Source organism: Haliaeetus leucocephalus, unplaced genomic scaffold (genome assembly GCF_000737465.1).
Source record: "Haliaeetus leucocephalus isolate CR32 unplaced genomic scaffold, Haliaeetus_leucocephalus-4.0 Scaffold428, whole genome shotgun sequence".
Classification (NCBI taxonomy): Eukaryota; Metazoa; Chordata; class Aves; order Accipitriformes; family Accipitridae; genus Haliaeetus; species Haliaeetus leucocephalus.
The window spans coordinates 5,043,753-5,068,627 of NW_010972864.1; the positions used below are offsets into that span (position 1 = coordinate 5,043,753).

The 24,875-nt window shown below is 37.7% G+C and overlaps 1 protein-coding gene across 6 annotated transcripts in view; it reads right to left on the reverse strand.

Annotated features, from left to right (window-relative positions):
- Nucleotides 1–5,632: 5,632 nt before the first annotated feature.
- Nucleotides 5,633–24,875, reverse strand: part of TRAPPC8 (trafficking protein particle complex 8) — a 57,771-nt gene continuing 38,528 nt past the window's right edge. For 3 of the 6 annotated variants that reach the window (XM_010574360.1, XM_010574362.1, XM_010574357.1), the window contains 9 exons: nucleotides 23,945–24,041; nucleotides 23,006–23,074; nucleotides 22,855–22,895; nucleotides 20,967–21,152; nucleotides 19,359–19,460; nucleotides 11,987–12,034; nucleotides 10,439–10,584; nucleotides 8,776–8,865; nucleotides 5,633–6,679 (listed from right to left, as the gene is read on the reverse strand). In XM_010574360.1, the coding sequence (XP_010572662.1) occupies nucleotides 6,445–6,679; nucleotides 8,776–8,865; nucleotides 10,439–10,584; nucleotides 11,987–12,034; nucleotides 19,359–19,460; nucleotides 20,967–21,152; nucleotides 22,855–22,895; nucleotides 23,006–23,074; nucleotides 23,945–24,041 (1,014 nt within the window). In that variant the 3' untranslated portion in view covers nucleotides 5,633–6,444. The remainder of the gene's footprint in view (nucleotides 6,680–8,775; nucleotides 8,866–10,438; nucleotides 10,585–11,986; nucleotides 12,035–19,358; nucleotides 19,461–20,966; nucleotides 21,153–22,854; nucleotides 22,896–23,005; nucleotides 23,075–23,944; nucleotides 24,042–24,875) is intronic. The other 3 variants (XM_010574363.1, XM_010574358.1, XM_010574361.1) reach the window with 2 other exon arrangements.

The window sequence follows — 24,875 nt, forward strand, 5'->3', positions numbered from 1 at the left end:
AAATTCAGATGCAGAAGTTAAAGTATTTTGAGTGGAATTTTTCAAAGTCTCTGGGAAATCTAACTAGAGAAGTTGCCTTTTACTTCAGAAATTTTTGTTGTTACGAAAATGCAATGGAGAAACTAGGAAACTAGCTCAATGTCTTCTTTCTAATTAGAAAGTTAAAGTTTTATTATTTTGAAATTGAAAGAGATAATTTTAGATTTTTTTCCTCATCTTTCATAGTAAATTTTTCACTGACCCTATGTAGCTATTCCTATTGTTTCACTGTAGAGATAGTCTAAAAGTCTTTCCAGTACAAGTGCATGATTTCAGAAGCATGGCAGCTTTTAAATTTAATTTTAGGAAACAGCCTTTAAATTAAGTGGACTTCAGATGATTTCTTACTAATTAGTATCAATTCAGGCTGTGTGACAAAGACCAATTATCTCCAAACTTGAAGTTGTAACCAACTCCTACAGAGAGGATAGCTTTTCACTCCTGCCGAGTATCAAGAGAATACTACCTGTCTTAACTGTATTGTGAAAGCCCAGCATTATGTAGAATTCTAAATCCATTGTATGGATGGACTTATGCATTTAAAGTAATTTGGTAGACATTTTTCTAATAGGACAGTAATAGTCAATTAAAATTAAACCAACCACAATAGTAAGGAAATGGCCATTTTGTCTACAAGTTAGTTTATAGCAAAAGCAGTATTAATTGTTGTCTATTTCAGATAACTACTTTAGAATCCTGTAAATTTGCAAAGTATATGACTTTTATATATTTACTTATTAGGCTAGTTAAGGCCTGTCGTGGTTTCAGCCCAGCCGGTAACAAAGGACCATGCGGCCGCTTGCTCACTCCTCCCGCCCCCCTCCGGTGGGATGGGGGGAAGACGGAGGAGAGAAAAAAAACAACTGGAACCTCGAGGGTCGAGATAAAGGCAGTTTACTGGAACAACACAAAGAAATTGCAACAACAACAACGGTACTAATGAAAAAGTATACAAAAAGAGTGATGCACAGTGCAACTGCTCACCACCCGGGACCGACGCTCTGCCACCTCCCCCACCAAAAAGCAGAGCCCACCCCCCGGCCCGCTCCCTATTTATATACTGAGCATGATGTCCCATGGTATGGAATAGCTCCTTGGCCAGTTCAGGTCAGCTGCCCCGGCTGTGCCCCCCACCTCCCAGGTTCCTGTAAAAAATTAACTCTATCCCAGCTGAACGCAGGACAAGGCCTTATTCCATTACACAGAATGTTTAAACAGGATTTAAATAACGTAGTTTAAGATAGAGACATTAAAGACGAGTTTCTGTCATAAGTAATTTAAACTTTAATTGAAAGCTAAGATTTTTTTTGTTTCAATGCATAGAAGAGTTTAGTTTACAGGATGAGGTGACAAGTTCTGAAAACTCCACAGCTATATCAGTATAACCAGCCCTTCTAAGAAATCTTTAGAATGAAGTACACAATTCAAGGGGAATACTGCATTTAGTATGATTGCTACTATTTTTGAGAAGGTAGAAGGGGACTGATACTCAAGACCAGAAAAGGCACAAGATCTTGCTATAACATCATAGTCATCTTCTAGAACAGTAAAAATAATCAAAGAAATCTCCCTTCAGGTAAATATTGTTACTGAAGCACAAAATGGAACCTCTTTGTGAAAATTATAAAGGAGATTCTGGCCATTCCTTCTGCTATACTTGTGGCCAGCCTAATTGCAAGTGAGTCATTAAAAGTAGTCTTTGCTTGCCCACAAAATAATTAAAGGTTTCATCTCCTCTAGTAACCACCAACTATAATTACTCCAGAATTTGTGCTTAAGAGCCTGAACAACAACTTAAATGGACCTTCAAGATGCAGGCAGACTTTTAAGCATTTTTTTGCGAATAGGTTTTGCCTGTTGTCTGCCAGGGCTTTCTCCTGTGCTGCTCTGCTCCATTTCTTCCTTCTTGTCTGGTTCCAAACTATGAGATCCCATCCCTCTTCTTCCCACAATTTCTCTAAACCTGCCCTTTCCTTTTCAACCCTCCTGCCCAGCTCACATACCTTCACTCAGTTTGCCTGAATGACAACCACCACCTTTTTAAAAGCCAGATTTTGGTCCTCTTGGTTCAAAAAAGCAACAGTTGAGGTCATTCCCTTGGTAATCACTCTGCCTGCAGGCACCATCTGGCCATCATCCTTATTTTTCATTACAGTGAAGGCCCCCGGTTTTCACCTGGAAAGCTCTGTCCAACTCCACTCCTCTCTTCCTTCCCTTCCCAGTGGCTGAGTTTCCTACTGCTCTTTCATGAGACATACTCAGCCCCATTCCCTCTGAGCACTTTCTACATTCCCCCTAACTCCTCATGACAGGCAGCTTTCTCAGCACCCTTGTCAGATAGCATCATGAAGAACTCAAAGCAACTTAAGCCGAATTTTTGTACCATTCAGCCACCTAGTCACTTCTATTACCTCCATGTGGCATTCTTCTCTAATATTCTTAAGCAGCTTTAATTATAAGTACTTTGGAAGTGTGACAGTTCATACAAGCAGAACATCACTAGATACTGCCCCAAGTCACATGTACCAGTAAATGTATACAAGTTCTGTAAGCAAACTAGAAATATATGGAGTATTAGTCATCCTACTTCAATGTGCACATGAAAACTAACCAAGGAAGATTATTTTTGCTGTTTTATAGAAGAGAGAGAAACAGAACAGGCTAGCTGAATTACTAGAGCAAGTGGAAGAATAGCAAGTAAATAAACAATTTAGCTGCCATATTATGAATGTTATTTATACAATGGATTCAAATATTAGAATTCACTCTCAAACTTAAGGAAGAGATGTAAAGTGTAGAAGTCACCAGCTGCACAGATTGGTATTCTCTCCATTCACAAACTATGTCTTCATAAACATTGCATGCTTTCTATATCACGTTCGCAGCCTACTGAAGACACTATATAGCCTTATTACTCCAGATTTGCATTGCACAAAACAGTAATCTGCCAATGCAGCATTTCACCAATTTTTTGGCAAAGAAGCCTAGAACCACCTGAATTCCCATAGTACAGGATGGACCAGTGCATGCCCTCAAGTCAGAAATTGAAGGCAGAATTCATCTCTATTTAGGAGCAAGTTTGTTAGTGACTTATGCATTTATTGCTAGTTAAGGCCTTATTCCATTGCACAGAATGTTTAAACAGGATTTTTTGTGTATCTAGACATTAATTACTTTTTTTTTTTACATATATCAAGTATTCCAGCCCAGAATGAAACTGGGCATTTTGCTTTTCACCAAAAACCCCTAATGGTTTTAGGTTACAGAAGTAGTAAAAAATGAAAATTCATTAGATTGCTAAAACCAACAAAGATCCCCTGGATCTAGTAATTTCTGAGGGCTTGTTCTAGCTATCTCAAAGATGCAATATTTTGATTTACTCTGAGCTGTAGCATTGCTGTGACAGATGCATTAGGACGCTCTTGTGCCTTGCAGCAGGTTCACAGGATTCTTCTGAAGGAGTATTGCTCTGCAAGTAAGTTTCAGCCTTTGCAGAGATACTTACTTGCTCAATAGCAAGACAAGTTTCATTTCAATACAACTGTTTTTCATCATCTCTGTGGGTCCATACATAGGCACACATTGTTCCATGTGAGAATTCATTAAGGAGCCAGGTTTACCTCTACCTCCACGCTAGCTCCTCACCTAAGCAATCACATAATAAACTTCTGTTCTGACATGCCAATGACTCCATTTTGAACAGCTCCATGCTTTTTACACAGCATAATGTGCATCATGAGCAACGCACCATGAAGGAATCAGTGCCAATTTGGAAATAAAGCGTGTTAATGGTTACAAAATAGTCATTCCTTGGACACAGGATGACAGCATTCTTCTGCAGCAGTATGCTAAGCTTTAGACGTTAGTGTAACAGATACTGCTTTTCAGTAAGTTGTCTTAGAATATGACAAGTTAAAAGACTTCAGTATTTTTGTAATCACCACCTAAGGAAAGAAAATAAAGGAAAGGTTTCACTTAATTGTGAAGAGAAAGCAAAAGTTTGAGTTGTTTGGGGTGGATTTTTCTAGCTACGTGATACTGTGTCTACAGCAAAATTAAAGTCTGGCTTATTATTATAATAGGGTTGACAACCTATCCTGCTGAGCTTTGCCTTGTCAAGAACTCTTTGGGAACACTTGGTATATGTACAAAAAAAATCCAGGTCTAGATACACAAACATAGAAAAGCATCTCAAAACTGCATCATTGAAGAGGCTGCTGATTTTACCCATGCTGAACAAAAGAAAACACTACTCTAGCTCTTTTAGCTTCTTCCCACGTCATTAGCTCACCATAACCCTATAAACATTCTCAGAAACATGAGGAAGCGTCAGTCTCAACAGAGTATTTCCTTCAAGCCAGGCTATAAAATGTATCTTATCACATTTTTTTACCTAGATTAGCACTAACGGAAACAGCAAATGTTGGTTTACTTAATCTGAAAGTTAGGATCACTGACAAGTAACATACCAGTCACCAGGACAGCACAGCCTGGTAGTTTTGTACTGTTAGTCAAGCCTGCTCTTTACAAGAGTGCAATTTCCAAATCACAGGAGACACTATTTCTTACCAGTTTCTTCTGACAGGCTGAAAAAAAAAAAAGCAGTTAAAACTTCCAACCCATATCTCACAAAACTCTTGTGGAAACATCCTCTATCAGAATAACGTGATTTGTGCCACTTGAGTATTTGAAGAAGTCTTAAAAATATACCAACTGTGACTTAGAAAATTGTGGTCTACAGCTGGATAGCTGAATGGCATCAATGATGACTTCTCTTTCCCCAAAAGAGTGCGAAGATGAAAAGAGGACTGATGACTTAGTGTAAGGCTACAATGCCAACAATCATTTAGAAAGGGTAGTCTTCCAATCTGCCCAATAGCAGAGAAAAGCCCTCACCCCCAGAAGCAATATATTTGTTAGATAATACTCAAGTATTCTCTTGATAAATCAATATGATCCACAGCCATGTTACGACTACAAAAGGTCTTGTGCTGTGAATCAGTTCTAAGACTTTTCAGGAAGTTTTAGGGCTGGGAGACAGTCATACAGTTGTACTGCATACAAGTAAAATTGGAAACCTTGTCTAAAAAGAAAAATAGGCACCTAAAGGCAGATATACTGTTTCCTAAGTCAATGTCCTAAGAAGGAATTACCTTCAGCCACAAGATACAGCAGACTATCAGAAGTCTTAGGTTTCTTCAGCTGCTCAATTTCCCTTGTACTCAGCTAACCCATCATAAACCGTAACTCCTCTTAGCTGGTTTTGCTGCACTTGATTGCATCACACAGCCTTCCCTACATTCAGCAGCTATTATTCAAATTAAAAATCCCCAGCTGATAGCAAGTAACTGAGATCTCCCAGACAGCTGAATTCTGGGGGTTGTACCTGGGAACACTGGGTAAGAACTCAAAAGGCAAATATAGCAGCTGCTACAAGTTTCAATGTACACCAACACTATATGTGGCAACAGGACAGGAACTTCACCTGAGCAAAGAGGGACAGAATGAAGACAGTACAGAATATATATACAGTATCAGCACCTGTTGATTGCTACAGCTGTATAAAAAGGAAGGAAAAAAGGCCACGAGTCCATACAGTGAATATGGTATATGTTTTATTCTATTTACAGTACATTTGTTATAAATATAATACATTTCTTGAAAATCTTGAGTAGCTTTTTTTTAAAACAGATCAATTGTTATAGTTACATAATAAAGCAAGTGACAATTTAAATGACAATCTCATGGTTGTGAAATAGTGCATTCTGTGTTGAGATGAATGAGAAAATACTCAAACTGGTTGAAGGAATTATTTCTGAAACACCTTAGGTGGGACTTGTATGTAAACCTTGAAACATCACCAGTTTCCATAAACATGAAAACTCAAACCAAAATTTTAAACTGAAGAACTGAGAAACAGAAATGGATTTGAGACACCTTATTGAACTTCACAGTAAGGTTGGGATTTATCATGACTAATGGCTTCAGACAGGAAAAAGCCAATGAGGGTTTCTTCCTGAACCATATCCTAATACAGCCACAAATATTAACACACCATGCTGGAAGTTGTAACAGCAGTCAAGCTGCATTTTTGACAGGGCATAGGACATACAAATATGTTCAGATTTGGAGTTAAAGAGTATTTTGTGTTATGAATATCTTAATTACCAGAGAAGAAATACATTATAAAAGGATAAACGTATTTTCAGTCCAACGTGCGTTGCATTGAGAAACAAATTGACAAGTCATCTGAGTATTTTACTATTTTCTTTCCTACACGATCTTTAGTAACAAGTTAGATGTTTGAGGTGCTATTTCCAAAAACTGCAGCAAAATGTCAACCAGCAATATAAGAAAAGAATCCCATTTATTTTGTCTTTTAGTGTGATATTTTTCAGGAAGTGGTCAGATATTATTGATAATAATCAGTGCAGGCATGGAGTTCTGCTGACTCGTTTCAAACAAAGTAACTTGGTCCACTAGCTTGGCAAATACTCTGGGTGTTCCGAGATTATAGACACCTGTATGAACGAAGCAAGCTTTCAGCTGCAAGCTATAGACCTCCTGGCTTTTAAGTTGAAGCTTGTATTGTGTTTGCCCAAGCCAGGTAAAAGATCCATGGATTTCTAGTGCTTCTGGGCTGAAAAAGAAGGCAAAGTTATTTCTCTGTATTCGAAGCATCCATACCAGTTTACATGATTCCCTCAGCTGCAAGTTTTCCCCAAGATTTCAGAATGCATTATGCGTCCATCACTGTCCCCTTACAAAGAGATGCTTGTTTATGCTTTCCAAAAACTTCTTTTCAAAAGGCAGGAATTGGAAACCTAAGTTACTATTCTGGCAGTCTTTGGACGTGATAGTGCCCACCATCAGTCATCTTTGATGACTTAAAGTTACTGAGTCTTTTTTACTGCCTGCAATAATTTCCCTTAAGTCACTGCCTTCCCCAAATGCATCATGCTTGCTTTGTTTCCCACATCACCACTCTCATCTTTAAGAGATTAAGATTCTTCTAAAAAGACAAAGCTAGACTTTGAAAGGATAACAGTTGCAATCATATAGACAGAACTGCACTTAACATTTTATCAAGATGCTAAATGCAGCTTCAAAAAAAAAAGGTCATGTCTATGTCCTCTTTCCTACTACATCTACATCCACATACACACCCATCCCCACAAACATACACACACTGAGACAGAGTACCTAAGGTACCCTTGGGTATCTTCATGGATCCCTATGTTCACCCATTAGCTCAATTTAACTCTGGGTCCTTACTTCTTGACAAACACTTTTTAGTGTTCTTTGACTCACACTTAACACACTCCTTTACAGCAGCTCTCCCCCTTGGCTCAGATGAATCAATACAAAAGTTTAAAACATTTCTTTGGTTCCCAATATACCATACACTATATACAGAACATTAATCATACATATATGTATAATGAATTTCAGTATATTCCTAGCTTTTTATATAATGAACACGTAATACTTAACAATAGACGTGGTAACAAGATCCAAGTTGTCACAGGTTTTGGAATCCCTACATAAGGCATTCTTGCGCCTGTCCCATGAACTAAAGTTAAATCAGAGTGCATGTCACAGAAGTAGTCAATGTGGACATACAGTGCTTTAGAGACATTGCATTAATATATTGGTTTGGGGATGGGAGGTGTGTTTCATTTTCTGTTTGCTTTTAGGACATTTCAAGGCACTTGACTACACTATCCTTTCAAAGACATGTCTTACAACACTGTTACAAAGCATGACCATCTTGTGAAAACACACCAGAGCAGTGAATAGCTTCCTAATCTCAACTGATAAATAAAACAGACTTAAGTCTTCTGTTCTCTATTTCTGAACCTGTGTGTTAAGCCCTGGCCTTTTAATTTCTTACTTGCCTGGACAGACTGTGTCTGACACAGAAGCAAGTGTTCCCCATGACTAAGCCTACCTCAATGTCTTCACAATCTGCCTTCCCCCTCCTGCCATTCAATCAGGGATCCCACAGAGTCTATTTTGTTGTAAGCAGACCAAGTAGCATTATGTCTACTGGGGGGGCAGGGGTGAGCTGGTGTCACCCAAAATATGAGTTAACAGATGTGGAAAAGTTAACAATGGTGTATCATGGTACAGAATTCTCTCTCCCACAGAATCCTTAGTAAAACTTTTAGAAACAATCAACAAAATTTTCCTCAGTGCTAATATTTTCATACATAATACTACAGTTCTAAGCAAAAAGCCAGTCATAAGAATCAACTGATAAACCAAGGTGAAGTCTTAAAAACACCTAAGGTTCAATGACATCTTACACTAAGCTAAATTGCACAAGGAAGTACTTCTTTAAACTTCAAAAGTTTTCTACAAATTACTTGATATTTTAAAAATTAAAACTCCACAATATATGTTTAATAAAATAAGGTTGCTGAAGTTCATATTTCACTAGTTCAAAAGCATTTCCACTTTCCTAGAAAAGATCTGCAGAGTTTAACTATTCAAAAGCCACAATTCAAGGTCCTGTCTTAGCAATAGTCAGAAGCAAAGTAAAACCGAGCACTGACTGAAGACTCCCATTTGGCTGTATAAAGCCTTTACTTTATCATCTTCCATTCTATGAAAGAAGCCACTGTTGAAAAAAAATCATATTCTAGATATTCAATACAGTTAAAAGATTACAACACTCCCCCAAACTAGGAAGCAATCTCAAAAAATACAGTTTTATTAATATTCACACATTACCTTGTTGTTTTATGCCGCAAATCAATCATTACATCTACAACAGCCTGGGAACAATTGGAAAGTAGGAGAGTGACAGGTACCAGACAGAGGCTGTGAAAAGAAATATTTCCATAGTAAAGGAAAAAAGTCTTACTCTGGATAGTCTTAATTATACTCTTCAATAAGTAAAATAAATTTCAAGTAATATAAAATTAACATGTAGTTGTCTATTATGCAACAGTCAGTGTACATAGCAATGTAATCATTTACATTGACTAGAGTTTCCTATAATAAAAGCTATTGAGGCAAACAGCATTGGCTCAATTGAGCCAAATGAAGTTACCACCTTCCTTCATCCAGCTAAGAAAGACTAGTAAAATCATTAATAATACCTAGTTTACAGGATATCTACTGTTATGACAAGAGACATTTCAGAATGGGATAACATGGCCCACTATGCTACTCTCTGAACCGCTGTTTAGTGCATTTTGTCTAGATACTTTTCTTCTGCACTGTCTCCTGTAGAGGAATTGCTGGCATCTGGCCTAAAGTTTTAGCCAGAACAGTGCCCAAATGGAACAGACAGCACATACACATTTGGTGTTAATTTAAGCCTTTACTCTGAATAAAACTAATACAGTTAGTCGATATTCTGCTTGCTCACAATTAGTATGATTGTTTTTATAAGAAATGCTGCAGCATGAAAAACCCCAATATATCCACAGGCAGGTACACAAACTACTGCAGTTGAAACAGCTCTATGTATGCAACAAATGATTTCTGTCACTGGAATTCCTTGCCATTGCTTAACAGTTTAAATATCCTAAACTTGACTAACAAGAAAAGAACAATTAGCAACTAAAACGCATAAGATATGAACTTGTTACTGGAATAATGCATGCTTTGTAACTGTCATTAAAACATGCCACCTTACAAAACGTTTAAATATTATATTTTTATTACGAAAGAAATCCCTTTCTTTTGGCCACTTACTTATATTAACTGAAATTCTAGAAAAAAGTATAACACAGTAGAGTTCTCAGATAAAACAACACAAACCTAACTAGGTAGCTTCAAGTACAATTCACTTCATACCTGGAAACGAATCCAGAGGGCTTTGTTGAGATCATTTTAATTTGAAAGACTCATGGCTTTCACAGGCCCCAATTAATTCACTCTAGCAGTCTGGTTTTTGACAGAGGTTAATTCTGATGTTCTTCCAGGAGACAAGCCCCAGTGATCTAAACTGTTACTACCTTTCCTTCCAACATAAATCAGAACCATGTGCAGCTAATCTTGGCAAGTCAGATGATGTAGATATGCAGTTCTTTTGACTTAAGTACCACTTACTTTCTGTCTGCCTCCTCAAAGTAGTCACACTGTTTACTCTGACACCAAAAATAAACACAAAGCCAGCAGAGTAATTATTTTTCTTGCAGTAAGTTTAATAACTTTACTAGTTAACATTAAAACTGTCAACTGTGGTATTACAGCCTGTTTCTCTACATGAAACTTCCATTTTACCTATACAATTCTGAAGCAGTGAGTTTAAGAATTGTGCAAGATTTCACCCTTGCACACCACACTTTAACCCTTTATATCATAACCCACATAGCATCTCTCAACATTCTTGAAATATTTTTAATTTGACGTAAATAGTTTCTAAAGAAAACATTGCACAAACCTTTTTTGATGAAAAGAATGATTGAAAGACTCTGGATAATGAAGACTTGTCTTGATAAGATTAGAAAGCTGCTCTGGTGTTGGTCTTGCAGGTACTGGTATGTTTTCTGGTCGAAAAAACTTTAAGAGAACCATTTCTGGTAATTCCTGAAACACAAATTCAGAGTGACATTTAAAATATTGACATAAGGTACTGTGCAACACAACACAAGAAATCCAGTCACAGAAGCTACAATTTTCCATTACAAACTAACTCCAGGGAATTAAGTCTACAGCATCATGAACCTTACAGTTTTTTCCAATGTGTTTTTATTTAAGTGAGCTAGAGGAGGAACTGATACGATTTATCCGTTACCATCTTTTGAGACAGAGACTTCACAGCTGCCTGTGAAAACACTACCTGTGCAAGCTTCACAAAGGCATGCCATTGTTGCAGTGGTTTGTTAGTGTTTGGTTTTGTTTCTAAGGAAAAGGGACAGCATTTAAACAGTTCCCTATTCAGCAGCTGCACCTAAAAAAAAAAATTCCATCACCTACCCTGGGAAGTTCAAAACAGGAAAGCCAATAGCCAAGTTTCCCAAAACGGATCCAAAGTAAAGCAAACAGAAGTTTATAGGAACACGCTAACAATGACAGAAGGATTTAATAATGCAGCGTATCTTAAAAATCTTATGCCAAGCTCTTGCAGATATGAAAGTTACCTTTGTCCCCAGCTGAAAGCCCAAGACAAGCACTGACACACTACTTGGGATTCATCCTAACCCTGTGGGCAGAATCAACCTCTGAAGCAGAGTAAGTCAGATGGTACAGAAAGATGCAACACCAAACGAGGCAATCAGGCTGCATTTGATCCAGCATTACAGCACTACTGTAACTCTGTCCAACATCATCTAATCTGTTTTGCAAACAGAATTTATTTGGGAAGAGGCTGCCTTTCATTATTCCCTTATGAATCTATTCTGCAAAATGTCCACCTTAAAAGAAAAAAAAAAAAGAACTTGCAGCAATAAGTATGACTGACTACTAAAAGCAAGTGAAAGATTTTTTAAAAGCCACCAATAAGTCAGTACAGCATAAGAAAGTAATACTATTTGTTTAAGGGTGGTGGATTGTACCTTCTAAGTTGAAAAGAAATACTATAGGCAACAAAACCTGACAGTGGGAGTGTGAATGTCTCAGTCACTGTCTGCCTGTGCTGGTAATACCAGGAAAACATCAAATGTTTTATCAAGCTTACAATTCTTTCTTGGGAAAAAAAAAAGGGGGGGGGGGGGGCATTTAAAGTAATTTGAGAAGAAAAAAAAAGATATTTCACAGTAACAAATATATTTTAAGTGATGAATTAATTTGGTATTTCCACCCTACCCTATGGGTATCTAACTTGATGAAAATTGACAGCATGAAACACACTGGCCTCCAAAAGATGAGATTATAGGATTTCATTTAAATTAATCTTTCCCCTCAAATTACAGTCCAACCAATTATTCAATGCCCTCTTCAACCACATCTCAACATCCTACACACTGTAGTTTGCCCTAGCGTCAATTACCTGTTCCAAGTCCTCCCAATCAGAATTCCCGAGTATTTTTTTAAAACCCTACAAAAGACAAATACGAAGGTTTATCTCTACAAACAGACAAGAACATCATGAAATGCAGCAGGAACATTTACTGGTAAAAGCACAGCGTGCCATTAATATTTCAAACCTTTAGTTCTAGTATTATACCCCTACTGAAGGACTGGAAAGCAGTAAGATTAACCATTTACCATCACAGAGCTAAAAATTCCAGCCAGCCTCTGGGTACCAGACTCAGAAAAGATGTCTGTGTCTCCAAGTTCAGCTGCTCAAAGTCTACAGTTTTTTGCAATTGTGTACCTAGAACAAAGGCTAAGACATATCATTTTTGAACGCGATTCTCTCACATAGTGCTTCAGGAGAGAATTATGCACTTCTGAATGGTAACCAAGAAGATGTACATACAGATCAGGGAGCTACCTAGAGATAGCTAATAAGAAATGCTAGGTTTAAGGATGCATTAAACTCCTGCCCTACTCTGTAGCTTGGGAAATTGGATCAAGGCTACAAAAAAAAAGACACCCATACCTACTTGGGCACCTGTACACTCCCTCCAAGAATACACACCAAGCAGATAACAGCCTCAAGACTTTTGGTTGTTTACACTTAGAAACAAAGCAAAACAAACCAAGAATTAAAACAGGTGGTATTTTGTTGCTGAACTGCTAGAATACCAGCCCAAATGGAGTATTGCCTTTATAAAGGCAAAAAGAGAAGTCCTAACACCTGAAGTCTGCTTGTTGACCCATGATGGCTCCTCACAAAGTCTCCAGAAGTGCCACAGGCTCCAATAGACAGCAAGCACCATATACTGCACACAAGAAGGCCACAACAATGGTAAAGGTACTCCCTTTAAAAAATGGTTAAGGTGTAATTTGAAGGTCTCATCCATACATACTGGTAGAGGTACAGATAAGCTTGACTGAAAGACTTCATCATAAGAACAGTTTGGAAGAACTGTATGGGGCGGGGGGGTGGTGGTGGTGTGCTTTTTGTTATTGTTTTAAATTTTATACCTGCATTAAGCTTTTTGGGTTTTTACTAGAAACATACAACAGACAGTAGCACCAGAACCGCACTGCTCCCACAGTTACCTTCCAAGACCTACAAACTGCGCAGTTGGTGCTAGGAAAGATGTTTCTATTTTTAGAAAGCTTTCTGCTGCCCCAAGCCATCTACAAAGGCCAGCTTCAAAGAAAGATACTTAAAACTAGACACAAGCCTGCTATTCCAAGTAGAATTATCTCAACATATTCACTTATTCAGTAGTTACAAAAAAGCAAAGTCCTTTAGAGTCTGATGTTTTGCTACTTTGAAACAAAGTTACATGGTAACCCTACTTATACTTCTGAACTGCGTATTAGACATTCACACCAGTTTTGGGTATCTCCTGAAACTGCACTAAGCTAAAAGCTGGAAAATTCAACATTTACACCATTCAAAGCATCTTTCGCATTATCTGATAGATGCAATAGACAGGTCTGTCCATAATACATTCTTTAATCTCTTAGAATGCACTTTCAAATTCAAAAGTTCTTCCTTTCTATCAGATGGATGGAAGTGATGGTATCTATCTTCACACGCAGTTATTTTAAAGGATTTTTCTATGTAATACTAGACAACTTAAAGTTTTCAATTTCTAAAACAATCTTATCAATGACTGGGTCAATGTGCTCTTAAACACACCATAAAATGTTAACCACTGCGATTTGATGTGCAAGTCGTATGGAAATTCAGCATATTTGCCTGATAAATCACAAGTTACACATAGCCAAAAGGATTATTAACATGCTCGGTCAAGTATGAGGGACCAATATGCACAGCACAGAAGAAAACCTAGACAGGAAACTCTTGAACAACACTAAGTTTAAGTGAAAGCAGAATACATGGAAGCAACAGAAGAAGAGTGAGACAAAGTGAGATGTGTCTTTCTCCCTTTCCCGTCTTAGATCAGAGAACTCCCATTTTAAAACCTCAGTTTTAAGTTGGTTTCCTTCACCATGTGACTCATCTATATTCATTCTAGCTCCTAACTATAGAAATGACAACTCCAGGAATAGCATTTTACTAAGACACCAGCAATAATGCATTTGAAAACACAAATAGCAGCAGCTTTCCAGTCCATCAACGGGTAAAGCAACAGATGTAGCTTTGCAGCTATTTGGAATATTTCATTCATAACAATAACATAAGCCAGTCCTCCCAAATTGGTACAGTAAGTGGTACATTAATTGATACAACAGAGTGGAGAATGTACACTTCAGCTCTCGTTTGTTTACCCTTAAGAACTTTGCTTTCCTTCCACCAATCTGGTTTAAAGAAAGTCTTAAATCCATTCCAACAATCTGTGTTTGATTCAAGTATCACTTCCCATGTATTCTGTAAAAAAAAAAATTCTGAACTAGCACAAGATGTCACTTCCAGTAATTCACTGTTAGGAAAAATAAAGTTGTTTAAACCTTACCCACTCCTACCTTTCAGACATTCCTACTTCCAACCAAACTGTTGCTGCCTCACCAAGCTGCATCTAGATTACGAAGCAGTGTTACTAAAAATTATCATCTCCGAAGTGAAACACTGCCAAAAAGCCTGCATCCATGCTGTATGCATTTTATGGATTTTACTTTGGGCTAGCACTGGTCTAATCCACAAGATGGATTGAGCAGCCCAGAAGCACACCACATGCAGTCCTGGAGCACATCTGGATTAAATCTGCCTGGAAGGTATCCACTTAGTGCATTACAAGACCACTTCACAATGAAAACAGAGGGCTGTAAATGGAGACAGTATCTTAAAAAGGTACACCTGATGTAAAACACTCATAGACACTTTATCTCATCCAAACTTCAGTCAAAACTAAGTTTACGCTCACATGCTAATGTTTTCAGTCATATGGGTGCACTATACCCAACACGCCAGCAAGCCCAAGTAACAAGCCTCTACTACACTGCTTCTCACCTTCCACTATGAAGTCTTTGCTAATCAGAAGCGTGGCAAATGCCCAGCTCCACACTACTACTTCCATCCCACCATATCACACAGTGCTTTTCCTTTGGAGTTTTTGGATTGAATTCACCAGATTAAAAAATATGGGAGACAGCAATAAGAAATAATATCAATCAACAGCCCTGACTGTGAATGGATGTTTAAAGTATTTGAAGTTTTTGTCCTTTTACTAAGTTAAGGTAGAGAGATCAAGAACAAGAGACAGAATAGCTGTATTTTGGATGCAATCATAAGCTGACCTTCAGTTAAAACAACTCGATTCCTGAAAGCAAGTTTCAGAAGAGAAACAGAACCCATAGCAATATTGTTGTCAAAAAAAGAATGGCCATTAGTTACAAATACCCAGCTAATTTTTATTAGTGAGGCTTTTACTACTTGGACTCAAACACCTACTGCCAACACATCTGTTCAGACCTATTCACTTTACTAACACCTTATGTGATTTATTCTTCACATATTGTTACTAGTGACTATAACGTATCAACTTTGTGGCTACTTTTGTGTTTCTGATTCAAAGAAATAAACTATATTTAGGATTTTTTCCCTACCTCTAGCAAAAGGCCATTTTTTTCAAAAATACAAGTGAGAAAGGATTATTCAGAGAGCTTTCTGTATGAAACAAAGAAATATTTAACTGAGTCAATATTCTTTAAGTGTTCCTTCAAGCATACTATGTGTTATGATTCCAAACTTCTAGAACATAAAGATGTAAGTAGTTCATCACATCACCTGACAAGTCTACATCCAGTAACCTATGCTCAAAAGCAGTGCTATTTAAACACATAAAAAACCCTGCAGTGTAAACAACAACAAAAAAACCCTATATTCAATGACAGAAAACCAGTAAGTGTCAAAATCATAGTTATCATTGTCTTGGTTAGAATGAAAAAAGTCTACAATTCATAATTCTATTTTGAACAGACATGGGAATGAAGCACATGCATTTGAGCATCCAAGTAAAATTTGTATAGAATTTTACTGTTTTCTTTCTTTTTATGCTAGTACACACAGGAATTTTACCCAGAAAAATATTTTAGGCCTCCCCCAAGCTCCACTGGTGTTTTATAGAAACCAGAGGTTTTATCTTGATTTTATCAAATTTTATGGCAAGTTATGCTACTGCAATACAGGAATAATCACATCCTGCTGTCTGTTCCACATCCCTGTTGTATGCATTACATGTTCCACAATGAACCAAGCAGAAGTAACCACCTGTCCCTACATCTTAGTCAGCAGTCTAACATCTTAGCTTAGACATACGATAAAGGTTACTTTATATCAGTGCACCTAACAACCAATCTACCAGCAACTGCTGGAAGAACTTCAGAAACATAACGGTGCCAATGAATATAGATATACTGCTCTTCTACTACAGTGCTTTACTGCAGCTTTGTTTCCCTGGAAAGTTCTAGAAGCTTCTATAAATCCAAACTAAACCCTTAAAAGCTAGCAAAGAATTAGTCTGAGATATACTATAATTGACAAAGCAGCAGAAGCCAACCAGTACATAGAATTTAACTAAAATATAAAGCAAGCTATCTTGATTTGTTCAGTGTAGTTATTTGATGAATTCAGATAAGAGTTGAGACTTTCCTTAGAGGACTAAAAAAATTAAAATAAAAGGGGTGCAGAGAGAAATAATCTTTGTGTTTTCTCCATGTCTATTGTGAGACTGGTCTTGGTTGGGGGTGGCTGTATAGCCAGACAGACACAAATTCCTTTGCTGGCTGCAACAGCATGAAGCAGAAGCAGTTCAAGTCAAGAAGAAAGTCGCTGAAGAGGAGCAACAAATAGAACACAGCAAGAAATGCAGGGAGTGGACTCTTGCATCCTAGGTGACACCCTGTTCACAACCTGCAAATAAATTTATTTTTTCAGATCTGAGCAGCCCTCTATCATTTAAGAACGGGTAACCAACATGCATTGGTAAAAAGCACGCATCTCCATCTCCCTCTGCTGTCTAGACCACAGAAAACAACTAACTTCTATACTGTCAGCACAAGACATTCAGGAACAGTCTAAAGTTTCCAACCCTGTTCATGACTAGAGAACAAAGACAGATTACAAGACAAACTATTTGAATGTTACATTTTAAGTCTCAAAACTATATACTGAAAACATTAAGTTAGAAGTAATGTTTGGGTTTGAGATTTCCTCCTTCCATAGCTTTTCACTGCTTGTCTAACTTTAATGCAAGAAAAAGATCATTCAAAGACAATATGCAATCCTTAATAGATTAAGTATATTATTTTCTCTACCTAGCTTCATTTAATCCTATTTTGGGGATTCTCTTACTTCTTAAATGTAGAATGAATGAAGTAAACTGCTTCAAAGTCTCAAATCATGTAATTTGTTATACCTCACCTCCCATCTCAGAGGGGTTTACAATCCTCAGAGTATAAAGTGCAAATTAAAAAAAAAAAATAGTAGTATGTAAGCACATGAAATTTCTCAATCCTTAGCAGTCTTGAGATTACAGACTCTTAAAATCCAAGTTAAATCTGGACTTTGGTTACCATGAGGACACCGAATTTACACATTTATTAAAAACAACTACCGTTACTCTTATACCAGATTTCAACTGCATCACAATGCAGATGCATCTTTGCTTCCAACCAAGGTACAGAATACTTCAACGGAAGTATGTTCCTTATGCCGAAGAAAGTGAATAGAATAATCAACGTAGCATCTATCTGAACATAGCTGTAATAATAATAATAGTTGATGAGAAACAGGTTATAGACAAAGAATACTAATAGTAGCACGTATTCCTCAAAACAAATTGAGGGTACATCTGGATCCCCCTTGTTGCTGGTGGCAGAATTAGTTTTTTAGTTTGTAACTGAACTTGATGCAGACAACTAGAGTTCCAGTGCAATCAACAAGTAGTGTTAATTTCTACCCCTAGCATTATTCAGTCATTTGTTTACTTTAGGATGCAGATGTGATTCATTCCTACCTCTTCTCTTCCCACCCATTTGCTAGAATCAGACTTCAGTGACATCAGAAGTAGAAGTCCATAGTGTTTTCTCTCCTAACTTTAGAAGTCTACAGTGTGACCTACTGTTCTACATACACCTTAAGACAGGAAAGATAATACCAGAGTGGGCAGTTGTCATTAGACTAATACAGCCTAGTATGGCTCAGCACAACTTGAGTCCACATGTGCAAAGGCTTTTTCTGGGGTGGGAAGGGTGGGGGGCTGATGTGTGGTGTGTGTTAAGTGAAAGAAAATCATCTTCAGACATTGGAACTTAAAATTTTCCTATTTTTCACCAATGAACACCAGCCAGTTTAGCTCAAACTACATGCCCCTTTCAACCTATTCCCATCTATTTCACAGCACAAAGTAGTAAATGGAAAAAATCATCTTAATGATGTAAAAATACTTAAAGGCTTATGAACCAAAACCAAGTGCACAGCTTCAGAGTAATTCACTACTTACGTTATAGCATGATATTTATAGGAAAACACATTTGACCTATAATTTTGTCAAGAAAACAATAATGTATAGTACTATTTACTGTAACTTTGAGTAAGAGCTCACTAAAAGCTATATACGATGTTTGTAACATTGGTAAAAACATAATGAGAATCGCACCCAAGCAAGAAGGAACAGCAATGTACTGCTCAGCAGAAAACTAAACAAGTACAAGACTTCTCTTTTTTATTTTGCACATTAGTCTTCACACACAAATTGCATATAGCATAGATGTTTTTACAGAAACTTATCTATAGCTTCCATAGCTGTTACTGATTCATGTATCAGGAGACATCCACCAGTTTCTTACAGATGCTATTTTATTTGAACAATCAGACAGGCTATAAACTTCAAAGTGAAATAATACGCTGTTAATTGATCAATTCCAATGGAGCTCTCAATGTCTTTTTAAGTGCTCCAGCATTTCTGCTGTTCTAACATTTTACACTACAGGTTGTCACTTTAAAGTTGTGCATAGTAGTAGAAATTGTAAAATTGATTTTGTAACACTCAAAAATAATACCACCATTTTACTATGAACTTTGTTATGAAATAATCGTTAACTTTGACTTAATACCGTTAATAAGCTCCTAGTTCTACCCTGAAATACCACAGAACAGTTTACAGCAACAACTGCATAGTATACTTGTATACTGCTTTTCTCATCTTCAAACTGAGCCTAGCTATTTCAATATAGATGACTTATCAAAATTGAAGTCTGAATCATTTAGTAATAACACGTATCTGATGTTAGATTCTACAGAAGGACCCGAAGTGACTCCACTTATTTACAAGAAAACACATCAAGTCTATTTTGGGAAAGAAGCAATTGTAAACAAAAACTTCACACTAGATTACCTGCTTCTGAGGAAAGGAAAAAGCCTCCTTCCCAACTGTATTAAGGGCAACATGATGCTGGCCCTCCAAAATAAGCTGCTTGTTGTCTTCCACAACATATGCCTACAGAATATAATAGAAAGACATTAGCAGACCAGAAACAATCATAACCTTCATAACACAGAATTACTGACTTTCCTCCTGACTTAAGTGGAAGATGTTGTACTGTTCAAAACCTAAAGGCTAGCTTGACATATATTTATTTTATGTGTATGTTTTTAATTTTGCAAGCACAGACAACTGCTAAAGTTTAGACTGCCAATTTCCACTACTTAATATTCACATTCTGGTAAATGAGATACTCTTCCTCAAAGCAGACTGGGTCACTCTTACAGTTCTGATAAAAGCAAGCATTAACAAACCTCTTGGTTTAAGACTTCAGAATTTTCTCTTTTAAGAGAACTTATAAGAACTCTGTGTATCCGGAGTAATTGTTTTGGGTTTGTGTGGCAGGGTTTTGGGAGCAGGGGAGGGGCTGCAGTGGTGGCTCCTGTGAGAAGCCGCTAGAACTCCCCCCGGCTCCAAGTCGGACCCACCTCTGGCCAAGGCCGAGCCCATCAGTGACAGTGGTAGTGCCTCTGGGATAACAGATTTAAGAAGGGAAACCTGCAGCAGAGTAGGGGATTGGAATGTGAGAGGAACCTCTATGCATATACTAAGGTCAGCAAAGGAGGGGGAGGAGGTGCCCCAGAGGAGGGGATGCCCCTGCAGCCCATGGTGACACGGCAGGCTGTCCCCCCCAGTCCATAGTGGGGAGTGGGGGAGCAGATGCCCACCTGCAGCCCATGGAGGACCCCACACCAGAGCAGGGGGATGCCCCTGAAGATGGCCGTGACTCCATGGGAAAGCCCGCACTGGAGCAGTCTGTGCCTGAAGGACTGCAGCCCATGGGAAGGACCCAGGTTGGAGAAGCTCATGGAGAACTGTCTCCTGTGGGAGGGAACCCATGCTGGAGCAGGGGAAGAGTGAGGAGTCCTCCCCCTGAGGAGGAAGGAGCAGCAGAGACGTGTGATGAGCTGACCACAACCCCCATCCCCTGTCCACCTGCACTGCTGGGGGAGAAGGTAGAGAAAACCAGGAGTGGAGTTGAGCCCAGGAAGGAAGGAATGTTGGGGGGAAGGTGTTCTAAGGTTTTCATTTGATTGGTAATAAGTTGAATTGATTTTGGTTTTTCCCCCAAGCTGAGCCTGTCTTTTGCCTGTGATCATAAGTGGTGAGTGATCCCTCCCTGTCCTTGTCTTTAGCCACAAACTTTTCTTTGTATTTTCTCCTCATCATCCCACCAGGCAGGGGAAGGAGTGAACAAGCAGCTTTGTGGTGCTTTGTTGCTGGCTGGGCTTAAACCACAACAGTAATGTAAAACTACTTAAGCATACTTATTACAGTAACAGCTATTAAGACTGTCTTTGCTTCTTGACACTGTTTTAGTTCATTTGCAAGTTTTCAGAAAAAAAATTCATCCATAAATTTTGTATGAGCATGCTTTAAAGTTCAGGATGCCATTTTAAATTATTTTCTAATAGTTATATTTCATGGCCAAATTACTACAAAGGCCACAACCATACATACCTTCCACAGTACAACAATGTTCAAATCAACTTCACTGCATTGTTGTATCAATCTGACTGTCTCATCAAATGATTGTTTTGCAGCCCTTTGAGATGCATGAGCATGAGATTGCACATGTGTTCTTTTAAATTCAGAGGATAAGCTTTGAAAAAAAAAGTCTGCACAAGGACTGGCTGAACTTATTATCTGCAAGAAAAAAAGCAAGAAAGAATGCTCTCAGAACAGAATGCAAGCTGACACAAGTTAGTCTAACAAAGCTCATCACTGTAGGATTTCAGTTCCATTATCTTGCTTTGCTTCCCTTTGCAAACCTACAGGATGCCACACATCCTGGTTTCCATGCTTGTTCTGTTAGAGATCAGCCCTACCTAATGAGCTGTCTAAGGTAACATATGGAAACAGAGCAATAGATTATTGGCCTCAAACTACAAATACCAAACTTGGAAAAAAGGTCTTCGATTATTACCAAACAGCCTACTGTGATAAATTAAGTGTAGTGAAGAGAGCCAAAGTGTCCAACTAACTCACAAACTCACATGCAAATCATTATTGCTTATTAATATTCCCCTCATGTTAGCTAGATTATTTATCAAAGTTAGGAACATACATTTTGCTAGCAATAGCAAAGATAATAGTTTGCACAGCATATTCCCCATGTATAAGTGGCACAGCCAGAAGTATTGTGCTGTTTGTCACCATCTGTGCTGAGCTTTTCCAACACAAAAGCTTGATAAGGAAGCAGTGGTTTTAAGACTGACAGCAATGATACTTGAAGACAGGAAGCCTAGTTTCTTACTTATCTTGCTAACCCTTCTCTTTCAAAAACGTTAGCCTTTCCAGAACATACTGTTGCAGAGCTGCTAATTGTTGCATTAGTAGAATACTCATACCCAGGGAGACAATCTGCTTTTGGAATAACTGTCTAGAAGGGAGGGCCCCATCCCCCCATTAGAGAATATTTTCATACAAGAAGGCTGAAGTTCATGCAGCTCATCCAACTTTAAAAATGCAAACAGGGATCATCTACCTCAGATTTTTAGTCCTAACTTCAATTTATAAGCCTATAAAATGAAATAGCAGTGAGTAAGTTTTCTCTGGCTTTTAAGAGCTGGATACATATATGGAAAATGTACACTCAGCATAAAACAAGCAATCTGACATCCAGCTAATTAAATCCACTATGCTAATGTAGATTTCTGATCTGATGCAAGAGGCATACTTTCCTCAGGTTTTGGGAAAGCACTTGCTGTACCAAGATCATTTGCTAAAAGGATTCTTCTCCAGACGATACCTGTGTACTTAAAGAGACTGAGAGCATAGTAGTCTAGAATGTTAAACTTTCTGAAGAAAAATCAAAGAAACAGAATCCTTGAACTGACTGCAACCTACATTAGTAGCTTTGAAATTCTGGAAACTAAAGGTTTCCAGATTATTTTTAGAATAAGCTGTAATTAGAATTTTTAACTTCTTAGTAAAAATATAATCAAGAAAAAAACAATAGAACAAGAATCTGACATCCACAGATCTCTACTGGAAAACTAGAGGGCTGGGAAATATTCAGAAGAACTGCTCTGAAGAGTTGGAAAGGAAGGAAAAACATTAGGCAAAGAAGTTAGCATCACAATGTGCTCCCAAAGTAGTTCAGCTGTGGAGTTGGGAACTTAAAATACCTGACCATCCACTAGCCTATACTACCTTACCTCCTCTTTTTTACAAAAGAGAGCTGACCTAGAAGACCAATAGTTTTTGGCATGCAAAACTCAACTTCCCAACTATGAAAGAACTGTTCCCATTTTTAAATTTTAAAAAAAGGCTTTCAGTAGGATACTTGCACATGACAGGGATACCTTGCACAAGACAAAATATGCAGTTGTACGCATTCACCTACCTGTTCATTTCCAAAGACAATGTCTGCAAATGTGTAATTTTCTAAGGGATAAAAAGAGAGGGCATTGTTTCAGCATCATGAGAAGTCACAACTTCAGCACACAGCATCCAAATAGTAACAAAAAGTTAACCATATTCAGGACAGAACCTACCTTCTGAGTTTTTGCACCTTACTGCTTTAAAGCATAACTTCGCTCGCTCTCTGCTAGCAAGTTTAGTATCTGAAAGAAAAAGGTTACAAGATTTTTTCCCCCCTCAGCACAGTCAAAGTCCCTCCTCATTAGCCAAAAGTCAGCCTTTAAACTTCACAAATAAGAAACACTGATGATACTCAAGAAGCATAACTAATCAAGCAGAGCAACTGCATGGTAGTAAAGAAGATGCATTTTCTGCTGACCCCTTCCATCTACTTCTAGAGCAGGAAGTGAGCCATAATACATAAAGAAGACACAGACAAAGAAGGAAGGAACAGAAGACAAAAGATTCAGTTTATCTGACTGGTTCACCCTCAATATTAATACAAGAGGAATACATGTCTAGACTAATTTTTAGGTACATAAAATGTCAGCACACAAGTAAAAATAACATTTGTTAGATACAGTAACAGCACTTTTTTTTTTTGCCTGGGATAGTTAGCCTTTTCCAAAAATTAGCAGCTTATATTAGCTAAGGCAGGATACAGCACTAGCAATTCTGGTATATTTCTAGTAATTGAATAGAGCATTTGTCAAATATTCTGTTCATCAGTTAAATTTAACACTGATATAAATAACTAGAAGTAAAGAAACTCAAACATATTTCTTGTGAGGCAAGTTATCAGCCAACCCAGACATGGACTTCTCTACTCACAGAAATAATCTAGCTGTATGTTAAACCGATTTTTAAAATTAACAAAGTCTGAAAGTTATCTGTCAATCTATTTTTTCTTGAAACACTAACAAAAGAAGGGCTATAGTATGTTTGAAAGGGATATGAAGTTTTTAGAAAGTAATTATTCTGAAAGCCAAATTCAACTCCTTGTAAGATTCTTCTAACTGTTCTTGTCAGGCAGAAGCTAGACTTGCCATCCGTTCAGTGATAAAGATACACACCTTTGTCTTCAGAGATTTTAACAGATTTTTGAAGCTTCCAGTGCTTGCTATTACTTGAAACTTGCACTATATGAAATTCTTTAACGCCAGTCTCACTCTAAGGAAGAAACAAAAATTATGTCAAATAAGACCAGTCACAATTGTGATGTTCTACATCGCATAGTAAGTGTTCATTGTAAGGTGGCACTGTTAGAATCCTAATTTAACTCATTATTCACACCATCCGTAATACAGTACTAAGAAACAAGAAGAGATTTAATACCCGCTGTAACGTAAAACAACAGTGCCAGCTCACAGCAACTTCCAGTTCCAGTAAACAAAGCCACACGAAAAGGAAACAAAGATCCCCCAGAAAAATACCTGCAAGCTAGTATTTTAGATTAAGGTGACTACTATAAAACCTAGGCTTTTAACTCCAATGCAGAACACTGTCCGCAAGACCACTTAGTTTCCAAGATTACTTTAGGAACATTGCAAGGTCATAAATCCCAAAAATACAAGCTTTTTTTTTTATATATATATACACAATGAAAAGTAGCTTTTGGGGTTGGTTTCCTTTCTTGGGAAGAGTGAGGTGGTAGTGGAAAATTAAGTCTCACACAATGTTATCTGTTAACTTGGTAAGTATTTTATAAAACATTCCTTCCTCCTCAAAGAAGGAGGGGACAATATTCACTTTAGTAGCTAAAGAAAAACGGAGTATACACACCTTTAAAACAAAATGACAAATCAGCTCAGTGATCCCACTACCAGCTAAGTGTCTAGGAATTCTATAAACAGAGGATTCGATTACCTTGCTTTGTAGTTGAAAAAATGGGAGCAGCTTTACCAAAAAAATGAGTAAATTTAAACTAGCATGGTATGATAAACTGAAATATTTGCATCTGCTTTGCTAAGTCAACAGAGCATAACAGACATATCTGTATTTGGA